General features: G+C 37.4%; 2 protein-coding genes across 2 annotated transcripts; one reads left to right on the top strand and one right to left on the bottom strand.

The window, feature by feature from the left end:
• Nucleotides 1–1,334: 1,334 nt before the first annotated feature.
• rbbp8 (retinoblastoma binding protein 8) lies at nt 1,335–14,816 on the top strand. The gene is made up of 20 exons (XM_088322692.1): nt 1,335–1,485; nt 4,643–4,770; nt 4,925–4,967; nt 5,050–5,145; nt 5,215–5,306; nt 5,431–5,500; nt 5,570–5,727; nt 5,799–5,882; nt 6,620–6,690; nt 6,760–6,824; nt 6,898–7,033; nt 7,791–7,914; nt 7,999–8,084; nt 8,194–8,296; nt 8,381–8,515; nt 10,721–10,811; nt 11,021–11,108; nt 11,185–11,333; nt 11,411–11,519; nt 14,301–14,816. Exons 2-19 carry the CDS (start codon nt 4,680–4,682, stop codon nt 11,490–11,492), a joined length of 1,764 nt encoding a protein of 587 aa, XP_088178818.1. The 5' UTR covers nt 1,335–1,485; nt 4,643–4,679; the 3' UTR covers nt 11,493–11,519; nt 14,301–14,816.
• On the bottom strand, nt 12,411–18,618 carry slc35d4 (solute carrier family 35 member D4). The gene is made up of 15 exons (XM_088322694.1): nt 18,374–18,618; nt 15,119–15,165; nt 14,582–14,659; nt 14,439–14,520; nt 14,287–14,364; nt 14,156–14,181; nt 13,740–13,791; nt 13,610–13,658; nt 13,490–13,535; nt 13,385–13,420; nt 13,273–13,307; nt 13,138–13,207; nt 12,941–13,034; nt 12,809–12,873; nt 12,411–12,613 (listed from the first exon to the last, which is right to left on the bottom strand). Exons 1-15 carry the CDS (start codon nt 18,443–18,445, stop codon nt 12,553–12,555), a joined length of 891 nt encoding a protein of 296 aa, XP_088178820.1. The 5' UTR covers nt 18,446–18,618; the 3' UTR covers nt 12,411–12,552.
• Nucleotides 18,619–18,734: the final 116 nt, after the last annotated feature.

Raw genomic sequence — 18,734 nt, 5'->3', positions numbered from 1 at the left:
CTTTAAACCAGGAGATGGCGGCAGAGTAAACACACAATTTAGGTGCATTCTTTTTGCGCGCTTCAATGAACTTTTCTTTTTTCATCATTTTGGGGGTTTGTTCCGCCACAAACAGGCCTGTTAAAAGTAAGATAAGAGCAGATAGGCACAATGTAAAATAAAGCATAATTGCTCTCTGAACAATTAGGTTACAGTTGGGTTAGAGAAAATATTCAACACCTTTAAACCACACACCCCTTTGTAAAATAAAACACAGTTTTTAATAATAATCTAAAAAAAAAAGCTAATAGTGAAACACAACCCTGAAAAACACTGGAAATAATATTTTGGGAGGAATACCATGGGCCTGTTTTGCTCAGGCACCCCCAGTATTGTTTTTGACAAAAAACATGAACAATAAATTGAAAAATAATAAAATCAGTGATTTATCCGACCTGAAAATTGGGAAAAATACGTTGTTTAGTGTACTACAAAAATACGTTTAAATTTTACCATCAGAAATATAGTGTAATCAGAAGGTATGACTGAAAATTAGCACTTTATTGAGCCGGAAAATGGAGAAAATCCTTAAAATAAGCAAATTTACCTTCCTTTTTTTAAAGGAATTTATTTTTGTTTTTATAATCTCATCTCATCTCATTAGCTACACCGCTTATCCTCAGTAGGGTCGCGGGGGTGCTGGAGCCCATTCCAGCAATCATCGGGCAGTGGGCAGGGGACACCCTGAACTGGTTGCCAGCCAATCGCAGGGCACACAGGGACAGACAATTCACTCGCTCATTCACACCTAGGGACAATTTGGACCGGCCAATTCACCTGAAATGTATGTTTTTGGAATGTGGGAGGAAACCGGAGTGCCCGGAGGAAACCCACGCAAGCACGGGGAGAACATACAAACTCCGCACAGGAAGTCTGGAGCTGGATTTGAACCCACACAGGAGTATTGCACACTTATTTCTTTAAATAATACGTACATTTTAAGGTGTTTTATTTTACAATTAGGACATGTAAACATATTTGAAAAGAATAAGTAAAGTTACATTTAGCTACGCTACAAAATTATCTAAAAATGGGACAAGTTTATTTATTTTTTTCAAATGAAATAAGAATTTCACAGGATTCGCTGTTTCATTGTTAATAACAAAACTATGAAACAAATATTGTAGAATATTATAAAAAAATACTGGAAAAGCAAATAAATATGTAAATATTGAGCACAGTTATTTGACAATGTGGCAGAATTTAGTGGCGTTTTTTCATGTGAAGTTCCTCTGAGTGAAAAAAAAAAGAATTTCGCAGTAGCCACAAGTGGTCAGAGGTGGCGGTAATGTGCTACTATTACACAAAAGGCAAACGAGGAAGAGCGGCGCTTCCCCTTCATCTTCCGTGGCGCGCGAATTTGTAATGTCTACCTGCGATAAACATGTCTACCTTCGGCTTTTGATTTGAAATTCTCAACTTCACTACAAATACGACAATATTGACGTAAGTATGTCACTATCGGATAGTCTCTTATACGAGTTGTCGTTCTATTGTCACTGACAATTTGTCAGTAGTAGTCCATTTGTAGCCAATACGATAGCATTTTAGATACCCTCGATATGTGTTTCTTCCTCCTTTTTTATCTTGCTTTACGTCTTAATTTCTACTGGATAAAATGTCTAAATGAAGGTTGCAGTTGAGCTAATTTATTGACAACTTCTAAATGGTAAATGGTCTGCATTTATATAGCGCTTTTCAAGTCAATGAAGACCTCCCATAGCGCTTACAATGTGCTTCACACTTACCCATTCACACACACACACACTCACACACCAATAGGGAGTCCGCCATGCAATATTGGGGGCATTAGGGATTCAGTGTCTTGCCCAAGGACACTTCGACATATAACACAGAGGAGCCGGGACTTTGAATATGTAAAGTGGTGATATGTATAAGTAAACCTGTAAAATGGCAGAGTCAATATAAATCCCCGTAGTGTGATAAACTGGAGAAGGTACAGCCTCTGGAAATGAACAAAAGTAAACAGAATCTTCTAGTGCAATTTGTTGAGAAATATATTTGTTCCTCCGTGTGTTTGTTGTTGTATCTGGGGTATCATACATTAAATAAGAGTATAAGATGAGTATTGTAGTTCCTTGGTTTTATTTACAGAATATTCTGGGCGTAAATGAGCCACAGGTAATGGTAAATGGTCTGCATTTATATAGCGCTTTTCAAGTCAATGAAGACCTCCCAAAGTGCTTTACGATGTGCTTCACACTTATCCATTCACACACACACTCACACACCAATAGGGAGTCAGCCATGCCTGCTTATTGGGGGCATTAGGGATTTAGTGTCTTGCCCAAGGACACTTCGACATATTACACGGAGGAGCCGGGAATCAAACCTGCAACCTTTTAATCCCAAGACGAGCGCTCTAATGCCGCCCCAATGGCTGTATGAATTTATGAATTTACTAATGCGAAGGCTTAACTATCATTCTTATACCAAAAGGGAAGTCCATAAGATGATTGTAAATCTATTACAAAGTTGAACATTAGCCAGGGGTTGGAAACATATGGTTCCCAAGCCAGATAACAGCTCGCGAGCTAGTACGGATGCTCCCGTACTTACGAACGAGATGATCGTTCATAAGTTGAATTTATTTGTAAGTTGCTTCAGTGCTATATTTTGTATGGAATGTATGTTTAAGGTTTATATAAGTATGTTTAAGGCTTGTATAAGTAACCTGTATTGTTTTGTTCTAAAAAATAAACATTTAATAAAATAATATGCTCAATAAAGTTAAGTTTAAGTTCCCTTTGGACAATGAGCTTCAAGAGTTAGGCGACTTCCTCCGTGGTAGAAAGTGGCTGGAAAAAAGCGATCTGACTATTTTCTCAACCGCATCAAGCTTTCTCGTTCCACTTTCATTTCAAATGAAACGGCTCGCCCTTTACACTAACCATATTGAATGGATGCACGAGATATTAAACAATAAAAATGTCAAAGTTCTTAGCCCGCAGGAAATGCAGTGTAGTATGTTTACACACAAACTAGGAAGAGGAAGGCGGACTTCTTCTTCGGGGTGGATGCTGGGTGAACTCTCACAGCGCCATTTGCTGGTAGCTGCGGAAAGAAGCACCACAGTACTGCTCTGTACTCGGAAAGAGGTGTACGACACAAAATCTAACTTCTAAATCTAACAGCAATCTCCAGAAATCTTTCGACATCCCGACAAAAATGTTCGTATATAACGTTTTTCGTAACTCGAATGTTCGTAAGTAGGGAAGCGTCTGTATATAAAGGGCACAGTCTTACGGTTTACAGTCCAGGTATCACACCAACAGCCCCCGCTTTATGTACATTGCTAAAGAATCCTTTATATGGTATCTCATTAAATAATCAATTTTCACTGTTGAGGAACTTTAAAATAAAAACCCACAGAACAAACTAATTACACATCTCTAGCCAAACACACAGAACAGTGGGTGAGTGGAGCTATCCACACACAGCACGCTCCCCTCTTTCTCGGACGCGCCCACTCCGCTAGAAGGAAATACATATTGTCGTTTTCGTTTGCAGTTTTTTGTGTCATTTTACAAAAGAACTGCTTGCACTTTGTTTTGAAACCATTATTTACGTAAGAATAGGAGGACAAAATGAACCTCAGTGATCTTAAGTAACTGGGAGGGAGACGAGTTTAAAGTGGTATATTTGTTGGAATGGGACGCAGGCTCTGGCATTATTATTATTTCATAAATTTTATCTAATCCGCTAATATCACACAGAGAAATAAAAAGATCTGAAAAATTAGGTTTTGTCTGGAAACTGGATGTATGTATGGCAATTTTGTCTCAAGATTTATGGTTTGGATATCAAAATATTTTGCTATTATGGCTCTTTGGGTCAGAAATGTTCCCGACCCCTGCTACAGACAACAGCTTTGTAGGTCTTGGGGGGAGTAGAACTCAAACCGCTCAGCATCTACCTGAAGAAATCGATCAAAGGGACAAAATCTGGGCTTTACCTAATGTGATTTTATGCATTGGGATTCTTGAACAGATTATCTTGTCTCAGGAGAAGAAATTTATGTTCCTGTCTTTCTATTCTGCTCAAAGACATAAGGTAATAAACCTAACGAAGGCACTAAGGCAACTTCTCATCTCATTAGCTGCACCGCTTATCCTCAGTAGGGTCGCGGGGTGCTGGAGCCCATCCCAGCAATCATCGGGCAGTGGGCAGGGGACACCCTGAACTGGTTGCCAGCCAATCGCAGGGCACACGGGGACAGACAACTCACTCGCTCAGTCACATCTAGGGACAATTTGGACCGGCCAATTCACCTGAAATGCATGTCTTTGGAATGTGGGAGGAAACCGGAGCGCCTGGAGGAAACCCACGCAAGCACGGGGAGAACATTCAAACTCCGCACAGTAAGGCCGGGAGCTGGATTTGAACCCACGCAGGAGGTTCCCACGACCTCAGAACTGTGCCGCACACGCGCTAACCACTGCGCCGCCGTGCTCTAATGCAACTTAGGACTAAAATAATATACAACTCCCCACAACTAAGCTATAACAAATTTGTATTTTAAAAGGGTATAACATCAATAATGTATTTATTCCACTGAGTTATAAATCTTTTTGGCACCAAGGAGGACTGATGTTGTGTAAGCCTTCAGTGACCTGAGGATGAGCAGCCCAACAAGCACACCCAAACCAGAGGATCCATTTCACAATTTATGGATACAGCTGAAAGAATGCCACCAAAAAGAAATTAAGGGTAATATATGAAACATTTACATTTTAAAAAAAAGTCTGGTATATTGTTTGTTTAAAAGAAAAATAGGTGTTATTCTTTTACTTAAGATCTGTCATGTAATGGATAGGAGGTGTTGTTTTCATTTTTTGTTTTTTGTGTATGACTCTGCATTTAGAACTTGAAGAAAAAGTGAGCAAGTTGAAAAAAGAACGCAGACTGTGAGTATAGTATTTTATTACACTTTTAAATAATTCATTAAGATTATATATTTTTTCTTTTAACTGTTATTATTGGTCACAGTGACGCTGAAAGTCTTCAGCTGTTTTATACACATAACCAGGAGCTTAAGGACCAAGTCAAAACATTGCAAGGGGCCAATAGTCTCTTGCAAGACAAGTAAACCCTTCATTTTTATTAGATAACATTTCTTCTGAAAATGGAACTCAATTTATCTCGTGCTTTCAGGATACGGACAAAAGATTGCAATCATTGTGCAACGTTGGAAGAAAAGCTGAAAAGCTGCCAGGATCTTGGCGAGCGGTCAATCAATAAACTGAGTGAGCAAGTCTATAATATGTTGTAATGCTTTTATCGGTGTTGTGAAAAAAATGCATTTTACCAGAGCAAATAATTGCACTTAGAATATTTGACTAACTGTATTGTCAATTTTCTTCCCCTAAGAGAAAGAGATAAACTGCCTGGAGACTGAAAACAGCTATCTGCGTGCTGATCTGAAAATATCAAAGACATGGTGAGTTCTTTTCATCCATATTATTTTGGCTTTGATTTTGTTTTTTGATATTGTTGTCGTCGTAATAAGCTCCGAACCCGAAGTGGCCCTTGAAGCCGAAGACTGCGTTATTCCAGACTCCCCGGTTCTGGCCAGTTCACTTCCCGTGGCCAACAAACTGAAGAAACGTAAACATGTTCACTACGCAGAGGAGCCTTCGATCAAATTTAACAGATCACTCTTTAAAGGTGACTTGAAAATGCAAAAAACTCGACAATTACCAAATTTTGAGGTGAAATATGTGTTCTTTTTGATAAAGACTCAAACGAGGCTACAGAAACTGGGAAAAGAATACAAGTGCTTGTTCCTAACACCTGTCAAATGGAAACGTCACAGATTTCAGGTAAGATTTAAGTAGAATTAGCTCATTCAAAGCTATCCGTGGCCATAGTTGTTTAATTCCTTTAAACCTGTTTAGTGCCTGGATTTAAACATCAAAAGTATGTTGCAACTAAGCTGGCAATGAATGAGTTAAAGCAAGTTACTCTAATACACCGTTATTAATTCTGGGATGATCTAACCTGTATTTGTATTCATGGTTGATACATATTTATGCACAATGCTCACTTTTCTATCAATTAATTTTTGTATTGCTTGATAATAAAATGTTTGATTTTACTATTAAAAAATAATGAAATATATATCACTATATTTAATACAAATACCCTTCCCCCCCAAAAAATTGGTTGAGTCCCTTGGGTTAACGTTATGTTTACATATTTTCATTAGATTTGGGTTTAATAATAGAAATGGTTCCAAATACATACAACATTTTCAGCTGATGTTAAGCACATACATTTTAGCAAAAGCTTTCAGACTTCTGTACCTGGTTTGGCCTTTTACGATCCAAAATTCACAATTTTTAATACAATTTTAGTGTAGAAATTACTCGGACGAGGCCTCATATCTTGGGTTCATTTTTCCTGTAATTTACAGCTCTGATATAGAAAAACTTGAGCGACCGAATAATTATTGTGGAAACATTCTGCTTTAAGGTTTCTCCTGTTATTTCTAATTTAAGTGCATTGAGTGACGCTTCCAAGATCAATTATCTTTAAATTTGTGTCTTTCTAAAATCAGAAGAAGAGGAGGACAATGGCGAAGTCATAGCAGAAACGTGTGCCCTTGAACTTGTCAACACATGTCGTATGGTAGGTCATGTTAATGTCTCAGATACAAGTGTATGAACTTCTTTGACTATTTTCTTTTCAATATCTTAGAAAACTGCACCTCTAGGAAAGCGATACTGCTCAGACTCAACCAGGATGTCTGGTATTCCTCTGAAGTAGGAACTTTACATTTGCACCATTCTAAAAGACTGTATCTTAAAAACCTATTATTTGCTTCCCCTTGTGAAGGCCGATTTTGTCACCGTCGACAACCATCAGCAGCCCGGACTCCACCACAGCAAAGTCACCTCGTGGTGAAAAGATGACTGCTACAGTCTTCCTTGGCACTGAAAAAACGACGGAGAAAAAGGATGAACCCGAAGAGGTGAAGGAGGGCAAAAAATACAGCGTGTAGAAGGGGAAAAAAGTGTGTGGCTATGAGCAGCCGATTCCACTGACTTACAAGTCCGTCCGCACTCAAACCTTTAAAGAGCCATTCAGCAGCAAGGCTATGTATATAGGCATTGAATCGACAAACACCATATATGCTTGCATATAAGCTGAATTTAGAAGTATAAAACACATTACATGCTCATTTGTGCATAAAACAAAATGAACACAAGGTGTAAGACGGGCATAACCACCCAATGGCCCACGGCTGTGCCATGTCAAGCTTTCCCCTCGCACAATCTTTTATTCCTTTTCAGTCATTCAGCATGATTGTATTTGAGAGGGACCACGTTGCATTATATTGTGATCTAGTGTGTTTTATTGCCTTATTCCCAATAATGATGGGCCCTAAAAAAGTTGGCGATAAGGAAAGGTGATAGTGACAACAACGATCCAGCCGAAGAAAAAATGATTAAAACATTTTCAAATGGTGTTAAAATGCTGCTTTAAGTAACAGTAAATGATTTTAATCAATTTTTATTTTTATGTTTATTACTGGTATAATGATCTTTTATCCAAACATTTAAATGGTTATCGTTGTTTAGGTACTCGTTTTATTAAGACTTCGGCTACATATTTTGTTTAGTATGTGGCTATTTTAAAGCATTATTAGATGTACACTTATGTGCGATGTAGGTTTATACGTGAATATATGTTGGATAACACGCCTGGTGTTAAAAATTTCTGAACAGGTTCAGAACCAAACCCTTACGGACTGTGAAAGTTCAGAGTTCAAAAAGCCAGAACTGAGACCTAAAGACAGGAAAAATCTCCATCAGGCCCAGAATTTTTCTTGCAAACAAGCTTCTCCTAAAAGTAAGCTCACACTACTGTTGTCCTTGGCATTTTCAAAATAGTTTCCGGCTAATCGCAAGATGTTTTTCTTTGTTTTTATGAAAGGGCGGGTGCAGAGGTTGGACAACATGTGGAGCATCGATCCCGCGCTTGTGTTGTCCATGTATGACAGTGAGCGAGGGGCAGATGAGGTACAGTACGGTCTTATTATTTTATTTCATTGTGATACTTGAATTCATTTTGCTACATAATGCAGATCATTTGTTGATTGAATTTACATTTTTTTTTTGTGTCCACAAGTACAAAGAAGAAGAACATGAAGAGTTGCTCGACAGCGACTGTACATGGATCAGTCACAGTTTACTTCAAGGTAGAAAAGACCGGAATGAAGACATGGTGTCAGGTGAAGCACTCTTCCCCCCCTCGAAATTAATAGTCCAAACCATGATTTTTTTTTTTATTTTATTATTTTTTTTTTTTAAACAAGGGATTGGTGACAAGGCTAATGACAGTCTGGATCGACTGTTTGATGCTACCACCAATGAAGAGTACATTTCTTACAACAGCTCGCAGGTTTCTAGTCATCTATCTGAGGAGGAGGAGGAGGAGAAGGACGAGCATGGTAAGAATACAATACATGCACACTGCTTGACTGTTAAACATGAGTTGTATGATCATTTCAATAGCAATTGGGGAGCGAATGTTTTTAGTAATTTATCATTCTGTTTTGAATTCCAAACGTAAGCTGTTGGGCCACTGCTACTGTAATGAAAATATATATATATTTTTTTTTTAACTTTTTATTTCTCACACCAATTTTGACAGAGGTTTGATTCCACCATCTTACATCGACACAAATTATATACACTTGACACACTCATATATAACAGAAGGAACAACAAAGAAGAAAAAAATACTATTAATAGAAAGGAAGAATAAATGTTCATACAATACATCCATACAAAAAGAAATATATATATATAAATATATGTATAAAAAAAATAATAAATCAAAATATACACCCAAAAAAAAAAACAAAAAAAAAAAAAACACACACACACATAATAATTAGGGAGAGGTGTTTAGACATCAAGTAAAATTTGTGTGATAGGCTTCCATCTTTTCTCAAATTGGTCAAGTTTCAGTTGAAGTCTTGCAGTGATTTTTTCCATAATGTACATTTGCTTTAATTTGTCTCTCCATTGTTTTATGTCAGGAGGTTGTGGTTTCAGCCAGGACACTGTGATCATTTTCTTTGCTACCAGAAGCATTACCCTTAGTATATATTTCTGTTGACCAGATAGTAATTCTTCTGGCAAAATTCCTATTACGTAAGCCTTTGGGTCCAACCGCAACTCCCAGCCAGTGATTAATTTTATTTCTCTCTGGATACTTCTCCAAAAATTTAATATTACAGGGCAATTCCAGAAAATATGCGTAAAGTGTCCGACCCCCCCACAGTTACGCCAACATAGATTTGAGGTATTTTTATATTTTGAAGTGATAGAGGGTGTATAGAAGAATCGCATTTTTACTTTCCATTCAAACTCCCTCCATGTCGGGCTGTTGGTTATTTTGTGTCCCTCTTTCAATGTTTTTTCCCATTCGTTGTCTTTTATCGCTACATTAGTTTCTTGTTCCCATTTTTCCTTAACTGCCATGTCCTCATTACTGAGATCCATTCTCAGGGCTTTATATAGTTTTGATATAACCCCCTTTATTGATTGTCCTTTTGTATACGATATTAATAATTCCTCTACCTTAGTTGGCTCCTTACATATTTTCCCCCATTCCTCGTGTTTCTGGAGGTAGTGCCTTAGTTGCAAATATTTGTAAAAGTCATTTCTGGGTAGGTCAAACTCTTGTTGGAGTTGTTCGAATGATTTCATTGCCTGTGCTTCCAATACTTGGGTAATCAACATCAGTCCTTTTTGGGCCCATTTTTGAAACCCTACCTCCATACCCCCAGGTTTAAAGTCTGGATTTTTCGCTATTTTGGTAGCCCTATTCACAGATCTTGATATTTTTAATTTTTTTTGTATTGTTGACCAAGTTTTAATAGTTCCCTTAATCCATTCATTCTGGATTTTTAATTTCTTCCACCTCGTGACTGCTACTGTAATGAAAATATTTTTAAAGGGACATTGTGTATTACTTAGCGCTTTCTATTGCTCAAAACAACTTCATTCATTTACAATAACAATTGATTCAAATAATATTTAAAAATACATGGACTGTTATAGGCGAGCGACTTTTTTCAAAATACTGGTAGGTTGAGAACTTTTTTAACATACCAATAGCCTCACCTAGAGAGAGCGGACATGATTGTCTGCCATCTTGCTGCCACAGATACCCAAAAACACAATCAAAAGGCTGGGGGCATAGGAAAATGATGGGGCTTGGTCACCTTGAGTCTTCATAGTTTGTATTCTTCCTTATGCTTTGTAGCACTTGCTTTTGGTTACACTACACAATACAGCATCATCTTGTGGTCAAATACACTTTGTCCCTTTAAATAATCATAATAAGTGTAAATCATTTTAAAATTTCTGTTCATGTTTGGTCCTTTGGCTGTAAAAGATAATTATCTTTTAAAATGTAAAAAAATGAATGCCGTGAAACTTTTACCCAATGTTTAATTAGATATGTATTACATTTTTTGTATTCCAACAAAGGTTTTTATTCATTTTTCTTACATGTTCTCATTTTTAGAAATAGTTTTTATTTCCCTTGTATTATGTGCATTTTATAAACTATATTTTTATATTCATATTTGTTATCTATCTAAAAATAAATGCATTTTTGGTCCTACATACAATTTGAACAGTTTCAGAACATGGTGCTTCTGCCTTTACATTGTCATCTCTCACTATAGAAGAAGAGTCACCGGAAAATTCTCCACGGGTGCGCAAAGTGCTGTGAGTCATCTTGTTTCATGCTAAATGACCAAAGTCAATTCAGATTTTCTAGGATAATTGCTTGTATCAATAAGTCTAATTTTAGGCATTATCTACTGTATTATGTTGTTTTCAACTTGTAGTGGTTGCAATATGTCGTGGGTAAAAGTGTCCTTGTTTTTGACAGTTATACAGGTAGATTTATCAATAATTGCTTTTTTCTAAATCAGGGGGCCGACGTTTGCACATGTGGCCGTAGTTCGAAAGAAAGACGAGAGAAGGAAACTGAAGGGCACTACGTGCAAAGAATGTGAAGTTGTAAGTCTGTCCATGTACATATTTATTGTGTACTCTTGATATCAACTTGCTGCGTGTTTGATTCCTCTCCCGACAGTATTACGCACATTTACCCGAGGAGGAGAAAGCCAAGAAATTGTCCGAATGCTCTCGTCACCGCCATCGCTTTATTCCCCCCAACACTCCGGAGAACTTTTGGGAAGTTGGATTCCCATCGACTCAGACATGCATCGACAGAGGTAACAGGTGCTGTCTTCTACTAACAGGTGCTGTCTTCTACAACAATGAAAAAAGGAAAGTGAACGTAATCTCTTGCGTTTTAGGTTATATAAAAGAGGAGAAGATCCCGCACTCTCGTTTGAGGAGGAAACAGCCTTTAACTGCTCTCTTCTCACCAAAGAGTAGTCAACGGGCAAGCCAGGCAATGAGCAAGTATGGTGACAACGTTTCAGAATAGTGTTCTAAACTCTTGTTTTGCTCTACCTATATAAATGTGCGTTTTTTTTTTTTTTTTTTTTTAAATAAAACAAAGCAACAACAAAGGGCTGGTTCATATTGATGAAAGTATTCATCTATAGTCCATAGTTACATTGACCAAATATATCAAAACCTGGTTAGAGATTCCCCTTAATGAATACTACAGCTTAATAACATCAAACTGAAGTTTGGTCCTAATAAAATAACAACCAAGAGAAATCCACTCAATGTAGCATCTGTTCTTGATGTTTTACTGTACATAATTTATTGGGTCATTGATACTCTGGATACGCTTCTGAACTACGTCCATAAGCCAACCGGTTCGGCAGCATCCTCACCTCCAAAGACAACTCTTTTTCCCTAACCTGTTTTTACTTTCGGGTTAGAGTGTTAAACGACTTAAATTTATCTTGTATTTGTCTTATAGCAAAGGTAAACAAATGTACACTCTTTGTTCTTGACAAATATAACTGCTAGAGTGCACTTCAATGTAAAAGCATCTTAATTCATTAGGCTTTAAAATTGAACTTGGTAATATGACATTCATTTTGTCATATTTGTCGATATAGTGTGTACAGTACTATCCTTACGTTAACTTGATTACTACTTTCCAAAAGTGTGTTCGGAAAAGATACTATTTCAGCTACACTATTAGCGATAATTGTACTAGTAAAGATTTTAAATGAATTTCCCTTAATTTCATAGTTGTATACTGTTTCAACTGCAGTAAAAATCATAACTAAATTTCCTAATTTCACAGCAGTACAACAATTAAACGTTTTTTTTGATACAATGGATTATTCAAATGGTTTTGATGAGTTATAGTAACTCTCAAGAGCACACATGAAAAGATATGTAAACAAATTTTATTTAGCCTGTGGCTTATCACAGCAACAACAAAGACAAACATATCAAAATACAGCATATACAAAGAAAGTTGTTTGAGGAAGTAAGTGCAGGTTGTTGGTCTCATCAAGAAGTGCTGGTATTACTGTGTTTCTCTCTCAAAATATACCAACAAGGCCTCGCTCACGTGACTAACTGCCATGCTGCAACCAAAACAGTAAATATAGTTGTAAGACAGTTTCCCAACCACAACATGATTAATGTCAAATGCCCCAATTGTCCCAAAAAACTTCCTTGAATTTATTGTAAGATTTTGACACAAAACTTTGTGATTGCTTCATGAAGAGAAACACAAAAATTGAATTTTTTAAAAATATTTCTTGTAACTTGGCACTCACCAAATCATAGATGGGGTGTTCATGTCCATATAGAAAACAAGAGGTGACAGGAACATGGCAGTAACCTGGTTAAAACATTTTTTTTTAAAATTTTGAATTCATATCTGTGCAAGCATTTTTTTTGTTCATTACCTTAGACATGAAAATCCACACTGCAAAGTGCTGGAGCGACAATCCACTTTTTAGCTTGACAGTGGCCAAAAGCAGCAAAAATCCCAGCAAGGCACTGCAAAATACCAGTGCAATGAATACAGTAAGCCATTCATATATTTTCCTTGTATGTTCCATCTTGCGTAATAATAAAGGTTAGAAGCAATAATGGGGGTCACCTTGCACAGCAGCCCCCACGAAAGGAGTAGGACTGAAGAGAAGGGAACTCTAAGGCACTTGTGAGGTCACCTGTTCAAAAAAAGTCACAGGTGAGGTGTAATAATACAGAACCATAGACTCAAGAGCATTCTTACCTGTTGGATGAGCGGCCATCGCCAAAAGCAGAACGCTGTTGCAAAAGCTTCTGTTTAATCTTTACATTTTTTATGATGGTAATTACAGTGTCAATCAATTGCTTACTCTTACCTGAACAAGTAGTTAACACATTGCTGCTCGAGGTCACTATTGTTGCAAGACAAATAATACAGTTACACATTATAATAAACTGCAATCAAAAATGTGTACTCTTACCTCAAATTACTAGATTTGTAGTGATCTTGAAACACCCTGTAAGCCCCTGAAAATTCAAATATTATTCGAGATACAGTATATGTGAACTTGACCAGCAAGAACTTAAAATAAAAATCTTACCGACACAGACTAAGTGAGCGATGGCCCACATGTAACCGGTGAAATCAAACTACAACATAAGACAATCTCGTCAAATAAGTGACAAATAGACTTATAAATGCAGTAGGTAAAAAAAAGGAAAAATAATAACCTGGGGATCATAGGCAGGGAGGTTGATGGCAGAAATTAGCATGAGCAATACACTGAAAGGAAAAAAACGGTGATTGTAGTTTCCATGTTCGGATAAAACATGGAAATAAAAGTAACTCACCTAGGGCTGAGGCAATATGCCCCCCCAAAAAAATACATTTTTAACATCATTATTACAATTTGAATTTAGTTCATAAATAACATCCATCCCACATTTATTTTGTTTAAAATGTTCATACAACACCTGATTTTGAATTGATTGGAAACGTTTAAATTGAGATCTTGTACAAAAAAAATTACAACCGTTTCCAATTGGACGTTTTAATTCCGTACTTTCCTAAATTAGCCACATTTTCAATTAGTATTTTTCTTTAAAATGGTGAATCAATTAATTTGATTTCTTGACCATGGTCTTACCTGATAAATTTCAGCCACTCAATTTTCTGTAATTAGAAGGAAAGTAATGGAAAAAAGTAATTGTCACCACTTGAGTAGAAAGCTTTACTGCATTTAAGAAGTAGGCCAAACGTGTTTCCCATTCATTTTACCTTTCTATGAACAGCCTTCAAGATGACATAACTGACGACGTGAGAAGAATTCTGCAGAGTGAAGAAGAAAGGAATCTCCTGCGAGAGAAGTAAATGAGACGAGTCAGTCGATGGCTCTGGCACACGTGTTACGAGCCCGGCATGCAACTCACGAGGCGCGAGAGCGCTCTGGAACCGGCATAAATGTTTCCTACAAACAGAAGGGAGCCTGGAAACCAGGTGAAGGCGGACGATCTGAAAGGTATAATGTATAATAAAGTATGGAGTCGATGCAAGTGGCTTGTGTTGTCCCTACCTGGAGATGCGGCTCATTTCCACCCATCCTAGTTTGCCGGAAAGTAGAAGAAGGAGCGCCCCGATAAATGTCTGCCATCTTGGAGAGAAAGATATAAGTACCGTATTTTACTATATTCTGACTATAAGGTACACCCATAAATATCAAATCTGGCAGAAATTCGAAAGTGCGCCTTCTAGACCAGAAAGTGCATCATTACAGTGAATTGCTACAATGAACGGTAACCATTTATGAATTAATCTTAGTGGTAAAACGAGAATTAAGTTCTGTGAAATACAGTAAGTTTTAAACATTATTTTGATGGATCCCTAGCAGTTTTTATTTCACACGCCTTACAGTCCAGTGTGCGTCAATAAAAAATATCTCACTAAAAACTGTTGTGGATGGTGCGCCTTGTAATCCAGTGCGCCTCATTCAAGAGAAATATCTCACTGAATACTGTTGTGCGCCCCGTAGTCCGGAAAATACGGTCACTCCAATTTCACAATGAATTTCTGATCAATTATTTCAGATGAGAGATAAATATTTAATACTCACCCTTGAAATAAGGTCGGATAGGTGAAGTTCATCACAGTCAGGACGAACTGAAAACGAGAGCTTTGCCATTACAATTGAATACATAAAAAGAACAACTAAAACTGAAACGTCTGGTAAATTAAAAAAATAAAAAATGTCAAATTAGCAAGAAGACTTTACCTTAATGGATACTAAAATCCTAAATGCCCAATTTCGTTGTCACAATATGTTAACCCATTTTGCAACAATGACAATAAAGGTATATTCTATTTTATTCTAAAATAGACTGGTACTGGTATCAGTCTCACCCATCAGTAGATAAGCTCTTTTGGTTTTGTATATTGATGTGAGGTGGTAATACTGTACTGTAGACCCCAAAAGGTTATTTCACCATATAGGCAAGTGAAAAATTCTTGAGTATGAGGCAACTTTCTTTTTTGCATAAATTTACTATTGTTAAAACAGTAATTCTATCCATCAAATTCCTGCACCGGTTATCATCACTTGGGACGGGGGGATGCTGGAGCCCATGTTGAGGTTTTTGAGTTTTTCCTTGCCCTCATGTCAGTTTTAGATCAGGGGATGGTGTAATAACAGTCTGTAGTTTACAATAATCTGTGGTCTGTGCAGCCCTTTGAGACTCCTCGTGATTAAGGGCTTCACAAATAAACATGACTTGACATCCCGACCATCTTAGGGCAGTGGGCAGGGGATACCCTGACTGTTGCCAGCCAGTTGCAGAGCACACTGGCACATACAGCCAACAACATGCAAACTCCGCGCGGGCGGGTGTAGCATTAACTGGGATTGAACCCTGGACCTCTGCACCGTGAGCCTGCGTGCTTACCACCCGAACGGTAATTAAAATACTACAAAATATGAAAAAACCTTGTCTTTATACTGTGTCACTAGTACCACTTCCCAATCTATTTCACAAATTTACACTTTTAACCCTGGATATTTTCTAGAACAGGAATCAACAACCTTTTTAAAGCTGAGAACTACATTTTGATACCAATTAGCGCAACCAGTTTCATATGTAGTGTATTTCTGTAATAACAAGTTGTTATTAGTTTGTTATCAAGTAAGGTTAAAATAGGCTCAGTCAACCAGTAAATAGTCAGCCTTGTATAAACACACTGTGTGATTTACATTTAGAACTTCTAGTCTTTTTTTTAAAAAAGCATTTTGGAAAAAATGGTAATCTATTTAATTACACAGATCATTTCTAATGGCAGTAAGAAATAAAATCCCCTAGAAAAGCAAATTTCATAACTGGTCTGTGAGCTACTCAGGCATTGTTAGGGAGCTACTTGGTGTCCACAGGCACCACGATTGTGATCTTTTGTCCCAGAAGAGAAAATCACTGCACTTGGTAATGACGTATTAAAGAGAGGATAGGCTTTCATGTGAAGGAAAATGCTAGTCACATTTTGATCGATTTGATCCCCTAGTATTGCTCTCGACTTCTACCCTGCTCTGCTTTTACTCGGCAAGAGTCACTTGCGGCACAATGGCGGAGTCTGTGTAGTGTCCGGTGTATTATGGTGAATTCGTCAAGTGTAGGGTGGAATCAACAAGTGATGAATAAAATGCATCATGGTTTAACAAATTCCATGTGTCTTTTTTTGTATTTATGTGTGTGTGTGTGTACTTAATTAAAATTTATGGAAAAAAACTGGGCATGGCGTAGTATTGTCATGTTTAGTTGTATAGCCTGAAGTTTTATACTATTTTATACGCTGTTTTATTCCACTTATACTCAGAAAATACTTGTCCTGAGTTTGACCTCAGCCTTGAGTGCAATTCTTCAGGGGTGTGTCGTAAACCATATTTCCTTTGGAATGTGTCTTTGGTTTCCGTCTGCAGAATAACAATGACTTATCACTTCGCCTGGGGGCAAGGGCGCTGACCTATCATCCTTCTCCCAAGCTTTAATGACTATTGGGGAATTTGCATCGCTACGGTGCGGACCAATCAGCCAGAGATTTGGTCATGGGGCGTGAACATTTCATCGGCATGGGTGATGAGATGAGGAGACCCCAGAACCTCGTTGTCTTTTTCAACACTATTGTAATTGGCAAGGAAGAAAGATCCGATTTGTTCAACTCTTTAATTCGGCTAAATAGATTAATATGTGGGCTATATTTGGCGCTCGGCTCAATAATTACTCCGACTTCTGGACATGCTCCAACTGTAAGAGATTACACAAGACACAGGAACTGTCTTCGGAGTCAGATTTCAGTATAATAAATGTTAAAACCTTACAAGCCCTAAATCACAAGAAGTTTCAACGGGCTCCACCGACTATTACAGACTATTATAACACCATCCCCTGATCTAAAACCTACATGAGGGTAAATAAACCCAAAACCTCAGCATGAGGAATATGAAACCTTTCAAAGGGACCGCACATGAAATAATCCCCCTTCCAGGATGACCAGGCTCCAACAAATGTTGCAAGGGCATCAGCAAACAGAATACTACTAACCACAAAGTGCAATGTTGAGTTTACAAACTGAAAGTATCATTCCTGAAGAGTGTTGAATGATCCTGAGTGAATTGAAAAATAAAATAATAACCATACACACACCCTCAGCACCCCCAAGCTTTGAACCTAAAGTCGCCTCTGTCAAGAGCATCATCTTTTCAGAACGTTTATAATTTGATCACTTTGTGTAATTAAACGCAAAGGTAGTAGTGCTGAGAACACAGGGTTGGGTAGGGTTACTATAACTTCATTACTTTCAATTACTTTTGGATTACTCCAGTACCAAATATGCTAATAAAAGACAAAAGAAACTAAATATGAATACAATTACTAAATTTTGTGCAGGCTTGGGGTATAACGGAATACATGGAACGGCAAAAGTGTGGTTGGCAAGCTGTTTGGATTTAGTTTCATTTTGTTTCTGTCGCATTTTATGTTAGTTTTGCCGGAGATCGAAGCCAGAAGAGAAAGCTTACACCGTGTTGAGAGTCATCATTTTATTCATAATTAGTTTCTTTTGTCTTTTTTAGCATATTTTGTATTGGAGTAATCCAAAAGTAATTGAAAGTAATCAAGTTAAAGTAACCCTACCCAACCCCGTGAGAACAAAGCCCAGGTACAGTACAGGTACAGTACGCACGAGGAAGTAAAACGTGCTTCCGTTTATTCACCTTATTCAAAACTATTACAGAAAGCCAGATTAAATGAAGTTTGTTTTAGAAAAATAAACTTTATCACTTAATTATAATGCGATTTAAAAAAATAACATTTTCCGAGTTACTCACCTTATTAGTGAAATACGACACAGTGAAAAAGAATGTAAAGGCAAGGCAGCTGAAATTCCTTTTCCACTGCATTTCGATCTTCTGAATGGCAGCATGACTGCCGCGGCAGAAATACTAACATGCAAATATCGTTTTCCTCATGTTTTCAAAGTCCTGTTCTGACATTTCCCAATCCCAAACTTCTGTCTGCAACCTCCGCACACCGACACGTCAAGACGTAGTCGAACAAAGATCCTCTATACAGAGTGGACAACTTGCTGGGATGCATGCCAAGAGGCTTTTTGTAGCTAAAGAACACTTTCCCTGGTGGTACGTAATCATTAAATACATATAATTTGTTATTGATTTTCTAATGCATATG

The sequence above is a fragment of the Urocampus carinirostris genome, chromosome 18, assembly GCF_059441175.1.
Source record: "Urocampus carinirostris isolate Australia breed hairy pipefish chromosome 18, RoL_Ucar_1.0, whole genome shotgun sequence".
NCBI classification, from domain to species: Eukaryota; Metazoa; Chordata; class Actinopteri; order Syngnathiformes; family Syngnathidae; genus Urocampus; species Urocampus carinirostris.
The sequence above is the reverse complement of the archived record's forward strand: the minus strand, read 5'-3'. Positions and strand labels throughout refer to the sequence as shown.